Genomic DNA, 13615 nt, shown 5'->3' with positions numbered 1-13615 from the left:
CTACAAAACTAATGTAGCATGTGCTAAAAGAATTTAAAGGTTTCGTACATGTAAGTATGGACACATAGACTTCAAGCTGGCGTCGTGGCAGGCCATCGGTCTACAGGCTGGTAGGTACTGGGTTCGGATCCCAGTCGAGGCATGGGATTTTTAATCCAGATACCGACTCCAAACCCTGAGTGAGTGCTCCGCAAGGCTCACTGGGTAGGTGTAAACCACTTGCACCGACCAGTGATCCATAACTGGTTCAACAAAGGCCATGGTTTGTGCTATCCTGCCTGTGGGAAGTGCAAATAAAAGATTCCTTGCTGCTAATCGGAAGAGTAGCCCATGTAGTGGCGACAGTTTCACGATTATACTGCTAAATAAGATGCCACTCCCAAACTAGTTTAATACAACAGTCTGTGCACATTCAGCAATTCAGAGGTTTGTTAGTTGTATGGACGTACTTTTGACGCTTCAAGCTGGCGGTGCCTGTTTTAAAACACTGTGCACATTCAGCAATTCAGAGGTTTGTTAGTTGTATGGACGTACTTTTGACGCTTCAAGCTGGCGGTGCCTGTTTTAAAACACTGTGCACATTCAGCAATTCAGAGGTTTGTTAGTTTTATGGACGTACTTTTGACGCTTCAAGCTGGCGGTGCCTGTTTTAAAACACTGTGCACATTCAGCAATTCAGAGGTTTGTTAGTTGTATGGACGTACTTTTGACGCTTCAAGCTGGCGGTGCCTGTTTTAAAACACTGTGCACATTCAGCAATTCAAAGGTTTGTTAGTTGTATGGACATACTTTTGACGCTTCAAGCTGGCGGTGCCTGTTTTAAAACACTGTGTGTACATTCAGCAATTCAAAGGTTTGTTAGTTGTATGGACGTACTTTTGACACTTGAAGCTCGCGGTGCCTGTTTTAAAAGACTGTGTACATTCAGCAATTCAAAGGTTTGTTAGTTGTATGGACGTACTTTTGACGCTTCAAGCTGGCGGTGCCTGTTTTAAAACACTGTGCACATTCAGCAATTCAGAGGTTTGTTAGTTGTATGGACGTACTTTTGACGCTTCAAGCTGGCGGTGCCTGTTTTAAAACACTGTGCACATTCAGCAATTCAGAGGTTTGTTAGTTGTATGGACGTACTTTTGACGCTTCAAGCTGGCGGTGCCTGTTTTAAAACACTGTGCACATTCAGCAATTCAAAGGTTTGTTAGTTGTATGGACGTACTTTTGACGCTTCAAGCTGGCGGTGCCTGTTTTAAAACACTGTGTGTACATTCAGCAATTCAAAGGTTTGTTAGTTGTATGGACGTACTTTTGACGCTTCAAGCTGGCGGTGCCTGTTTTAAAACACTGTGTGTACATTCAGCAATTCAAAGGTTTGTTAGTTGTATGGACGTACTTTTGACGCTTCAAGCTGGCGGTGCCTGTTTTAAAACACTGTGTGTACATTCAGCAATTCAAAGGTTTGTTAGTTGTATGGACGTACTTTTGACGCTTCAAGCTGGCGGTGCCTGTTTTAAAACACTGTGCACATTCAGCAATTCAGAGGTTTGTTAGTTGTATGGACGTACTTTTGACGCTTCAAGCTGGCGGTGCCTGTTTTAAAACACTGTGTGTACATTCAGCAATTCAGAGGTTTGTTAGTTGTATGGACGTACTTTTGACGCTTCAAGCTGGCGGTGCCTGTTTTAAAACACTGTGCACATTCAGCAATTCAGAGGTTTGTTAGTTGTATGGACGTACTTTTGACGCTTCAAGCTGGCGGTGCCTGTTTTAAAACACTGTGTGTACATTCAGCAATTCAAAGGTTTGTTAGTTGTATGGACGTACTTTTGACACTTGAAGCTGGCGGTGCCTGTTTTAAAAGACTATGTGTACATTCAGCAATTCAAAGGTTTGTTAGTTGTATGGACGTACTTTTGACGCTTCAAGCTGGCGGTGCCTGTTTTAAAACACTGTGCACATTCAGCAATTCAGAGGTTTGTTAGTTGTATGGACGTACTTTTGACGCTTCAAGCTGGCGGTGCCTGTTTTAAAACACTGTGTGTACATTCAGCAATTCAAAGGTTTGTTAGTTGTATGGACGTACTTTTGACACTTGAAGCTGGCGGTGCCTGTTTTAAAAGACTATGTGTACATTCAGCAATTCAAAGGTTTGTTAGTTGTATGGACGTACTTTTGACGCTTCAAGCTGGCAGTGCCTGTTTTAAAACACTGTGTGTACATTCAGCAATTCAAAGGTTTGTTAGTTGTATGGACGTACTTTTGACACTTGAAGCTGGCGGTGCCTGTTTTAAAAGACTATGTGTACATTCAGCAATTCAAAGGTTTGTTAGTTGTATGGACGTACTTTTGACGCTTCAAGCTGGCGGTGCCTGTTTTAAAACACTGTGCACATTCAGCAATTCAGAGGTTTGTTAGTTGTATGGACGTACTTTTGACGCTTCAAGCTGGCGGTGCCTGTTTTAAAACACTGTGTGTACATTCAGCAATTCAAAGGTTTGTTAGTTGTATGGACGTACTTTTGACACTTGAAGCTGGCGGTGCCTGTTTTAAAAGACTATGTGTACATTCAGCAATTCAAAGGTTTGTTAGTTGTATGGACGTACTTTTGACGCTTCAAGCTGGCAGTGCCTGTTTTAAAACACTGTGTGTACATTCAGCAATTCAAAGGTTTGTTAGTTGTATGGACGTACTTTTGACACTTGAAGCTGGCGGTGCCTGTTTTAAAACACTGTGTGTACATTCAGCAATTCAAAGGTTTGTTAGTTGTATGGACGTACTTTTGACACTTGAAGCTGGCGGTGCCTGTTTTAAAAGACTGTGTACATTCAGCAATTCAAAGGTTTGTTAGTTGTATGGACGTACTTTTGACGCTTCAAGCTGGCGGTGCCTGTTTTAAAACACTGTGTGTACATTCAGCAATTCAAAGGTTTGTTAGTTGTATGGACGTACTTTTGACACTTGAAGCTCGCGGTGCCTGTTTTAAAAGACTGTGTACATTCAGCAATTCAAAGGTTTGTTAGTTGTATGGACGTACTTTTGACGCTTCAAGCTGGCGGTGCCTGTTTTAAAAGACTGTGTGTACATTCAGCAATTCAAAGGTTTGTTAGTTGTATGGACGTACTTTTGACGCTTCAAGCTGGCGGTGCCTGTTTTAAAACACTGTGTGTACATTCAGCAATTCAAAGGTTTGTTAGTTGTATGGACGTACTTTTGACACTTGAAGCTCGCGGTGCCTGTTTTAAAAGACTATGTGTACATTCAGCAATTCAAAGGTTTGTTAGTTGTATGGACGTACTTTTGACGCTTCAAGCTGGCGGTGCCTGTTTTAAAACAGTATGTGCACATTCAGCATTTCAAAGTTGTACGAGTCAACTGATGGTGCTGCAGCTGACGACTCCGTGTGTAACCTTTAGTGCACACGTCACACTTGAAAGGTTTATCAGCTGCGTGAACCAACATATCATGCTCTTTCAAGCAGGACTTGCATGCAAAACATTTCTCACACACCTTACATTTGGAAAGGTTCGACACCATTGTGAACCGACATATGCAGTTTCAATTGAGATCTGCGTGCAAAACGTTTTGTACATATTTCACATTTGAAAGATTTAATACCAGTATGAACCGGCATGTGCTGTTTCAAGTCACCTCTGCGTACAAAACATTTTTCACACACCTCACATTTGAAAGATTTAACATCTGTGTGAAGCAACATATGCTGTTTTAAGTCAGCAGTGCTTGTAAAACATGTTGCACACACCTCGCATTTCAAAGGTTTAACACCGCTGTGAACCACTGTATTATGTTCCGTCAAGAGTGACATGTTTATAAAACATTTTGCACATACATCACATTTGAAAGGACTAACACGAGTGTGGATAAACATATGCTGTTTCAAGCCATCTCGGAGTAGAAAACGTTTCCCACACCTATCACATTCGAAAGGTTTAACACCTGTGTGAAGCAACATATGCCGTTTCAAGGCACCTGTGCCTGCAAAACATTTTGCACACACCTCACATTTCAAAGATTTAGCATCTGTGTGAAGCAACATATGCTGTTTCAAGTCACTGGTGCGTGGAAAACTTTTTGCACACCTATCACATTCGAAAGGTCTAACACCTGTGTGAAGCAACGTATGCCGTTTCAACACAGCTCTGCGTGTAAAACTTTTTGCACACACCTCACATTCGAAAGATCTAACACCTGTGTGAATCAACATATGCTGTTTCAAGTCACCAGTGCGTGCAAAACAGTTTGCACACACCTCACATTTGAAAGATTTAACACCTGTGTGAATCAACATATGTTTTTTCAAGTCACCAGTGCGTGCAAAACAGTTTGTACACACCTCACATTTAAAAGGCTTAGCGCCAGTGTGTGTTAATGTATGCTGTTTCAAGTTGGAGCTGTATATGAAACATTTTGCACATACCTCACATTTGAAAGGCTTAACACCTGTGTGAAGCAACATATGCCTATGTATTTTGGACTTATGAGAGAAACGTTTGGCACAAACCTCACATTTGAACTTTCTAATTCCAGTATGAACCGACATATGCTCTTTCAAGTTAGTACTTTGACGAAAACATTTCTTACATATCTCACACAGAAACGGTGTTTCACCAGTATGAATTAACATATGCTGTTTAATTCTAAACTTAGACGATACACACTTTAAACACATCCCGCACTGGAAAGGTTTCTCACCACCATGTCTACCTTCAGGTATTTCCACATTAGAGTTACGTTGATGTCCTAAGGAGATCTCACGTTCCACACATCTATCAACACTGCTTGACATATTGCTTTTCAAATGGAGGATTTTTCAGTCTAAGTTTTCAACTGTATAATTAATGTCTTGCTTCAGTCTACGTTCTGAACTGTATTAATTCATGTCTTGCTTTAGTCTACGTTTTGAATTGTATAATTCACATGTCTTGCTTCAGTCTAAGTTTTTAATTGTATAATCAATATGTTTTGCTTCAGTCTAAGTTTTTAATTGTATAATTAATATGTCTTGCTTCAGTCTAAGTTTTGAATTGTATAATTCACGTCTTGGTTCAGTCTAAGTTTTGAATTGTATAATGGTTCAGTTTTAGTTTTTAATTGTATAATTCACATATCTTGCTTCAGTCTAAGTTTTTAATTGTATAATTCACATATCTTGCTTCAGTCTAAGTTTTGAATTGTATAATTCATATGTCCTGTTTCCTAGTATGCTTCTTCAGGCTGGATATTATCTTATCGATTTTCACAGTTGTAGAATGGAGAGAAGAAGACCTAGAATGGAAGCAGTAAATGGTTTAATAAAACGGAGACTAAGAGCTGTAGGTACCACTGAAGGCATCGTGTAACACTGCATTAAGGCAAACTGCTAGTTTTTGGTACTTTTGTAGATATATCAGAGAGAGAGAGAGAGAGAGAGAGAGAGAGAGAGAGAGAGAGAGAGAGAGAGAGAGAGAGAGAGAGAGAGAGAGAGAGAGAGAGAGAGAGAGAGAGAGAGAGAGAGATTAATACAGCTGTGGATGTACCTATATCTCACTATAACATTTGCAGATCGTTTATCTGACACAAGTCTCAAGAAAATCAACCCTTCGACAAGAGCTTTAGCGACCTCCAAGAATTTATTTTCTTGAGATGAGTGTCAGAAAAAACATTCACAAAAGGAGGGGTGCCAGTTACCGTTATATGGCTTCGGACATATGGTGTGGGACCATTGAGAGAAGAAAACCCACCGACCACACATGAAGCAAGCGCTTTACCACTGGGCTACGTCCCCCCCTCCCCCCCCCCTTAAGCATTAGTTATGTTTATTCCCCAAAGAGAAGTAGCCAAAAATCAGAAATTGGTAAAAAAAAATAAAAAGTAAAAGTGAAGTAAAATAAATTAAATAATCAATAAAATACAATAAAATAAAAGGTAAAAGAGATCTATTATAAAAGAACAAGCATTCTGACAGTACGGATAAAGCCATCTGGGGCATATCCACAGAGCAAAAAAACGCAGAGGCAAACCCAGACGTCTGCTTCATGCTGGCTACGCCATTGGCAATACATGTCCCCTCCTGGGCACCACACAGTCCAAGGTCATAACAGTTATTGCCCTTGAATAACTTCCAATGAAAGTCAAATTTGATCTGTCCATAACTGTCAAATAAATCCCCATAAAATTTAAATCTGATCTGTAACTTCATCATACAGTATGTACAAAATTTATGCTCCTTATCTTGTGCTCTTGTGTGGGGGTGTGGAGAGAACATCCAGAAAACTATATATGAGACAGATGGACAGACAAACAGACGACAGACGGACAGACAAACGACAGACGGACAGACAAACAGACGACAGATGGACAGACAAACAGACGACAGACGACAGATGGACAGACAAACAGACAACATATGGACAGACAAACAGATGACAGATGGACAGACAAACAGACGACAGACGGACAAACAGACGACAGACGGACAGACAAACAGACGACATATGGACAGACAAACAGACGACAGATGGACAGACAAACAGACGACAGACGGACAGACAAACAGACGACAGACGGACAGACAAATGGACAGACAAAAAGACGACAGATGGACAGACAACAGACGGACAGACAAACAGACGGACAGACAAACACACGACAGGCGGACAGACAAACAGACGACAGATGGACAGACAAACAGACGACAGACAGACAGACAAACAGATGGACAGACAAACAGACGACAGACGGACAGACAAACAGACGGCAGATGGACAAACAGACAACAGATGGACAGACAAATGGACAAACAGACGACAGACGGACAGACAAACAGACGACAGACGGACAGACAAACGGACAGACAACAGACGGACAGACAAACAGACGGACAGACAAACAGACGACAGGCGGACAGACAAACAGACGACAGATGGACAGACAAACAGACGACAGACGGACAAACAGATGGACAGACAAACAGACGACAGACGGACAGACAAACAGACGGCAGATGGACAGACAGACGACAGATGGACAGACAAACAGACGACAGACGGACATACAAACATACGACAGACAAACAGACGACAGAAGGACAGACAAACAGACTACAGACAGACAGACAGACAGACGACAGACGGTTGGACCAGTAAGGGACTAATAATCACTACTATTCAGCAACGATTCTTATTGTGGGAAATGTATGAATGACTTAATGTTTAACGACACCCCAGCACGAAAAGTACATCGGCTATTGGGTGTCAAACTATGGTAAATGCAAATAAATGATCAACATCAATATAAACATTCAACAGTTAAATATACTGTGGGAAAAACAAAACAAACAACAACTTACCATTGGAAATAGTAGTCTTTCGTTTTACTGTTAACCAGTTGACCAAGCCCCTCCTCCGTCTTAAACTGACTTCTCCACATATACTCGAACAAATGCAGGGCAAACGTTTCCTCCAGTACTGTGTGGGTGCTAGGCAACCGGCGTTTTGACCAAGCCCTATCCTCTGTCTTAAACTGACTTTTCCACATATACTCGAAGAAGAAGTACAGGGCAAACGTTGCCTCCAGTACTGTGTGGTTGCTAGGCAATCGGCGTTTTACACACTACCTCCTGAACTCTTCAAGATTCATGCAAGCTCTGGTCGTGGGGTCTGAAATACACATTTTCAAATGTGTTCCTTTTAATAGCATATGTTTAATTAATAAATATATTAAAATTGTTCTAAAGTTCAGTTTTGTTTTGTTTCAATCTATTTGAAATCAACTCTACTGGTCTACCAGTAGATCTGAGATTGATAACATTGCGTGGACTCCCATGTCCAAGTGACATTCCGTCTGTAAATAATAATTTAAATATTCATAAATCACATTTTGGCTTTTATAACGTTATTTGGGAGCATACAAACTCTAAAAATATCGGGCGAGACTATTCATGCAGCCGCCGTACCGAGAACCATACCAATAAATACGGGCCGGGTTACGCTACTGCTCAGCTGCAATATATTATATATACATATATAAATAAATATTTCAAGTGTTTAATTTATTTTTAAACAACTAAATCAGTCATCAATTTTACATTACAAATTATTTATTTTATAAAATAAAATGTTTTAATGCATTGGCAAGTTTGGTCTGGTAAGATACAAACCTACTGCAAAGATATACATGTATATTTTTTAATGGATTACCAATAAATACGGTGGTATATTTAGGACATAAATGTATATTTTTCTTACTTTTAACTTTAAAGATCTCGAACTCTAGATAAATGAAGTTCGTACACAAGGGCAAGAGATAAGTATAGCATTCGATAATATAATTTGAGAGCTCAAGATAAAAAGGTTCAGAGGTCAACATAATAAGTGATGGTAATAAGTCGAGATCTTAACATTTTCTATTAACATGATCTGAGTGCGGAAACGTGCATTTTCATGTCTTCGTTTTTACAAAATTATTTAATCTTATTCTAAATAGTGGCATACTGCCAGATGATTGGTTAAAGGGTATTATTAAACCTATATACAAGAAGAATGGTAGTCCAAAAGAACCCGAGTCGTATAGACCTATTACACTTGTTAGTTGTTTTGGAAAACTCTTTACAGCTATTTTAAATAACAGATTAACTGTTTTTGTTGAATCTACTGAAAAGCTCAACGAAAATCAAGCCGGTTTCCGTAAAAATTATAGTACAATTTTTTTCCTTATATGCTTTATATGAAATCATACGACAACGAAAGAAAAAACTGTATTGTGCTTTTGTTGATTTTTCTAAAGCATTTGATACAGTATAGCGAACAGGTTTATGGCAAAAGATGTTAAGTTTAGATGTAAATAGTAAATACTTAAGAATTGTTTATAACATGTACCAAGGAATTAAATCATGCATTAGTCATAGTAACGAATATTCTGCTTATTTGCTATGTCAAAACGGTGTACGTCACGGTGAAAATCTTTCACCCATTTTATTTGCTATATATTTAAACGATCTAGAGGACTCATTAAAAGAGAACAATGCACTGGTATTAAATTAGAGTACAAAAAAGACAACATTGATTTATTTATAGTAATTACTTTATTACTATATGCTGATGACACTGTTATTCTAGTAGAATCCCCTGAGGACCTACAAAAATCTTTAAATGTTTTTTCGGAATATTGTGAAAAATGGAGATTAAAAATAAATATTGAGAAATCTAAAATCCTTATATTTGGTTCAAAACCACCAAGAAATAAATCGTTTTATATTAAAGACATCAAATTGAACATTGTTGATACATACAAATATTTAGGCATTATATTTTCTAGAACTGGATCATTTGTTGAAGCCAAAAAAACTCTTATAGTGCAGGCTAAAAAAACAATGACGTTACTAAACATTAGAATAAGAAATTTAAATCTACCTATAGATTGCCAGTTGCGTATTTTTGATAGTACTATTGTCCCAATTCTCCTGTATTCCTCACAAATCTGGGGATTTGGTAATAGCCAAAATAATGAACAAATTCAATTAAATTTCTTAAGAGACATACTGAGACTTAGAAAGAGTACACCACTCCCTATGATTTATGGTGAATTGGGAGGTTTTCCCCTAGATGTTAAGATTAAAACCAGGATGCTAAATTTCTCCAGAATTAATTTGGACACGCATCCTGAGGTGCAAGTAGAATGTTACCCAGACGCCAATTTTAATCACTTTCGGACCATGGCCTCAAATTATAAGGGCAAGTCTCAACCCGAAACCATTGTTCTTAACATTGGTATAAACTCAAAAGATCAAAATCCAACCAGTGCAATAAATCAGTTGCGAAACATGATAAGCTCGATTCGGAAACATTTCCCTAGGTCAAAAATACTTTTTATCGAGCTTAACTTTTCGGACAGACTTTTGGCTAGTCAAAAAACCTGCCTCAACCAAATAAATTTGGCTGCAAAAACAATGAGGGACATCAAAATTATACCTGCGCTTCATGCATGTGATTTTGAGGTTGGGCAGGACAACATTCACTGGACAGAAACAACTGCCAATAAACTTTATCGCAGTTGGATGAGGTACTTAAATTTAAACTAAGGCCGGGAAAGTTCACCCTGATTTAGGACTAGGAACTAACATTGTTAACCTAACTGGTGACACTAACCTTCTAACATCCGCTGAAAAATCATTACTGGACAGGGGTTTGAATTTTGTTCCCACCCCCCAACCAAAAACAGGCTTAGAGGCTAAACTTGACAATGGTGTAATGGATACGGCATTTTTGACCACAAAATTAAACTGGTCGATTATTTTCGGCGTTCAACTGGAGAAAAAATCCCATTCACGGAAAACTCCGGCTGGTTACCCCCAAACTCTAGTGTAGATCCTGAAATCATTAAAGCTCATAAAAGGATAGTGGAAAAAGTGGGTGATATGACAGTTTACACAAATCAGCAACATCTTTCTGTCCTGGAACGTCGTGTTCTCACCAAACTACGCAAAAACCGCAAAATTGTTATAAAACCTGCAGATAAAGGGTCAGCCAGTCATTCTATCAAGGGAGAACTATATCCGGGAAGCCCATCGACAGCTTAATAATTCAAAGTACTACAAAAAATTTGACAAAGCTAGTTGGCCTGAAAATTGTAAAAAGTTCAATGCAATTATTCAATGTCTAAAAGATCAGGGACATATTAATAAAAAAACAAGTAAAATATTTAGAAGCCAAGTCACAATCACAAACCCGGAAATTTTATCTACTTCCAAAAATCCACAAGCCAGTCGATACATGGACCGATATTAACACACCACCCGGTCGTCCAATCATTTCAGACTGTGGATCAGAATCGTACAATATTTCAGAATGCATAGACTTTCACTTAAAACCAATTGCAAATAGACATGAAAGTTTTGTGAAAAACACTGAAGATCTTCTATCAAAATTATCAAAAACCAAAATCCCAAAAGATTCATTCTTGGTTACCCTTGATATTGACTCCATGTACACCAACATAGGTATTGATGCGGGCATTGATTCAGTTAAGAGAGCATTTGTTAAGTACCCAGATCCAAACAGACCAGATACGAACATTATTGAGCTGTTAAAATTAAGCCTAAAAGGAAATGATTTTGAGTTTGATGGAGAAATGTATCAGCAAGTGTGTGGTTGTGCTATGGGCAAACGTTTTAGTCCAAACTTTGCATCTATCTATGTCGCCGAATGGGAAGAGGCTGCTTTAAAGAAATCGAGTAAAACACCTCTTTTGTACCTCAGATATCTCGACAATATACTTATCATTTGGCCACATTCTAAACAAGAATTTTGTAACTTTTTTGAGCTATTAAATCAACAGGATGACAATATCAAACTTAAGGCCACCATATCAGATAAATCAGTTGACTTTTTGGATGTAACAATTTATAAAGGTACACAGTTTGAAACATCAGGTTACCTAGACTACAAAGTGTTTTTCAAACCCACAGACACACACCAACTTCTCCACTGTAAGTCTTTTCACCCATGCCACACCTTTAAAGGCATTGCTAAATCTCAGATTATTAGATTTCACAGAAATTCGAGTAACACACACAATTTCAATGAGGCTTGTTCACTGTTATTTAGTGCTTTAAAACCGAGGGGATATTCAAAACGGTTTTTAAGAAAACTTAAATCTGAAACTGTTCGAGAATTAGAAAATCCCTTTAGGGCAACTGAAGACTATAAACCATACAAACTTCAGCATAACCAATCACCTCAAATAAGCACTGGCTCCTCTACTACTTGTGCCAAAATCAGGTGTAGACTTCACAACTTACTTAAAACGCAGTCGACTTTCAAAAGTCAACAGACCAAAATTGAATATCAAATTCGGAAAGACATGAACTGTGATTCGAAAAATGTAGTATATCTAATCACCTGTAATTTATGTAAAAAACAGTACGTAGGACAAACGCAAAACCAAATGAGAATTAGAGCAGTTTGTCACAAGCATGATATTCGGCATGAAGTTGACACCCCTGTCGCCAATCACTTCAATCTACCTGACCATTCGTTAGATGAAAATTTTGAAATAATTCCAATTGAACAACCCCTGATACTTGGTTCAAAAGACGAAACAGACCTCTTGAGACTTGAACGAGAGGCCTTCTGTATTCGTACATTACAGACAAAACAGCCGTTTGGAATCAACGTTGAATCTGGTAAAGCCGTAAAAAGAGATAAAATAATTTTTCCAATAATTTACAGTCGACGTAGCGTTGATATTGGTAAACTTATGAAGGAGGAGTTTTTAAATCTGCAAACTGTTGTGAAAAACCCTATTACAGCACGTCCGGTTATTGTATACAAAAAAAATCCAAGTCTCAAGAATATCTTAGTCTCCACCCGACTACCCGCCGTCTAAGCCTCTAAACCAGTTCACTTTTCAGCGGTTGGTTTGTTGTTATCCCTATATATTTACATACATACATACATACATAGCTCAGAGCGTATCGTGGTTAGTCTTGCCACAGGTTCGAGTCCCAGCAACGGCATGGGACAATTTGTGAGGCCAGAAAGGATATAATTATCCCCTGCGCCAGTGCGTTAATATCTATGTATGTAATAGTCAACCTCGACATACATACAATATATAGATATTCATACATCAATATATAGATATTCATACATCAATACATATATATTTACATACATACATACATACATGCCAGAGCTTCTAGAATTTTATAAAAATCCACTAGCCATGGGATCAGTGACTTTAAAACTTTACTAGCCCTAATTAAAAATTCACTAGCCCTACTTTAAATAAATACAATTGTACTAATAGTAATAATCAGATATGTCATCTAAAGAGGGAGATAGAGCTTAAAAGCCCATAGATTGGGATGGGAAGAGGGGACAGGATATTCATATTTACAAAATAAGACATAAATGCAGCATTTGACCACTCTGTTTTTCACTAGCCGTCGGGCTAGTTATAGTAGTTATTTACTAGCCCAACACTGAATATCACTAGCCATGGGAGTGGGGCTACCATAATCTAGAAGCCCTGCATACATACATACATACATACACACACACACACACACACACACACACACACACACACACACACACACACACACACACACTCAGTATATAAACATGGCTCCTAATTTTGCTATTTAGAAGTAGGCGTCATCTGGCTCCTTGACAGAAATGTTAACTAGAGGGCTGGAATGTAAAAAAAGAAAAAAGAGAAGAAAAAGAAAAAACAAAAAGGGCCGAAAAAAACCTAAATGAGACAGAAGAACATGAAAGGGACGGGGAAACGAGAAAAAGGGGTGCATCGCCCCACTAAAACTTTGCGATAACTTCCGTGTTTAACAAAGACTCAGTCCGAGCCAGTGTTCTAGTTAAGTTCCACGTAAGCCCCATTTTTCATTTCATCTTTAAACAAAAAATAGGTAATACGTACACGTCCTGGAATTATTTTCGGTACATTGTCCTAGGATATGACCTTAGACCGCTGTTTATAAAGGAAGAAACGTAGAAAATTGCTGTAATATTCAGTAAAACAACGGACCAGCAATTAGGTTACTACAAAGGAAATGGATATGTATAGAAACCTTATTCTGACCAATAGTTCGGACCAGTGGTGT

The 13615-nt window shown here is 38.5% G+C and overlaps 1 protein-coding gene across 1 annotated transcript; it reads right to left on the bottom strand.

Annotated features, from left to right (window-relative positions):
* Nucleotides 1-249: 249 nt before the first annotated feature.
* On the bottom strand, nt 250-13561 carry LOC121373686 (zinc finger protein 708-like). Its single transcript, XM_041500412.1, has 3 exons — nt 13432-13561; nt 7343-7652; nt 250-5280 (listed from the first exon to the last, which is right to left on the bottom strand). Exon 3 carries the CDS (start codon nt 4799-4801, stop codon nt 3506-3508), a length of 1296 nt encoding a protein of 431 aa, XP_041356346.1. The 5' UTR covers nt 4802-5280; nt 7343-7652; nt 13432-13561; the 3' UTR covers nt 250-3505.
* Nucleotides 13562-13615: the final 54 nt, after the last annotated feature.

This window comes from Gigantopelta aegis, chromosome 5 (genome assembly GCF_016097555.1).
Source record: "Gigantopelta aegis isolate Gae_Host chromosome 5, Gae_host_genome, whole genome shotgun sequence".
Classification (NCBI taxonomy): Eukaryota; Metazoa; Mollusca; class Gastropoda; order Neomphalida; family Peltospiridae; genus Gigantopelta; species Gigantopelta aegis.
Note: the sequence above shows the minus strand (reverse complement) of the source record. Positions and strands in the feature narration are given on the sequence as shown.

What these genes read in the sequence shown, in the direction of transcription:
- LOC121373686 (XM_041500412.1), bottom strand. Translation starts at nt 4,801, where the DNA reads ATGTCAAGCAGTGTTGATAGATGTGTGGAACGTGAGATCTCCTTAGGA.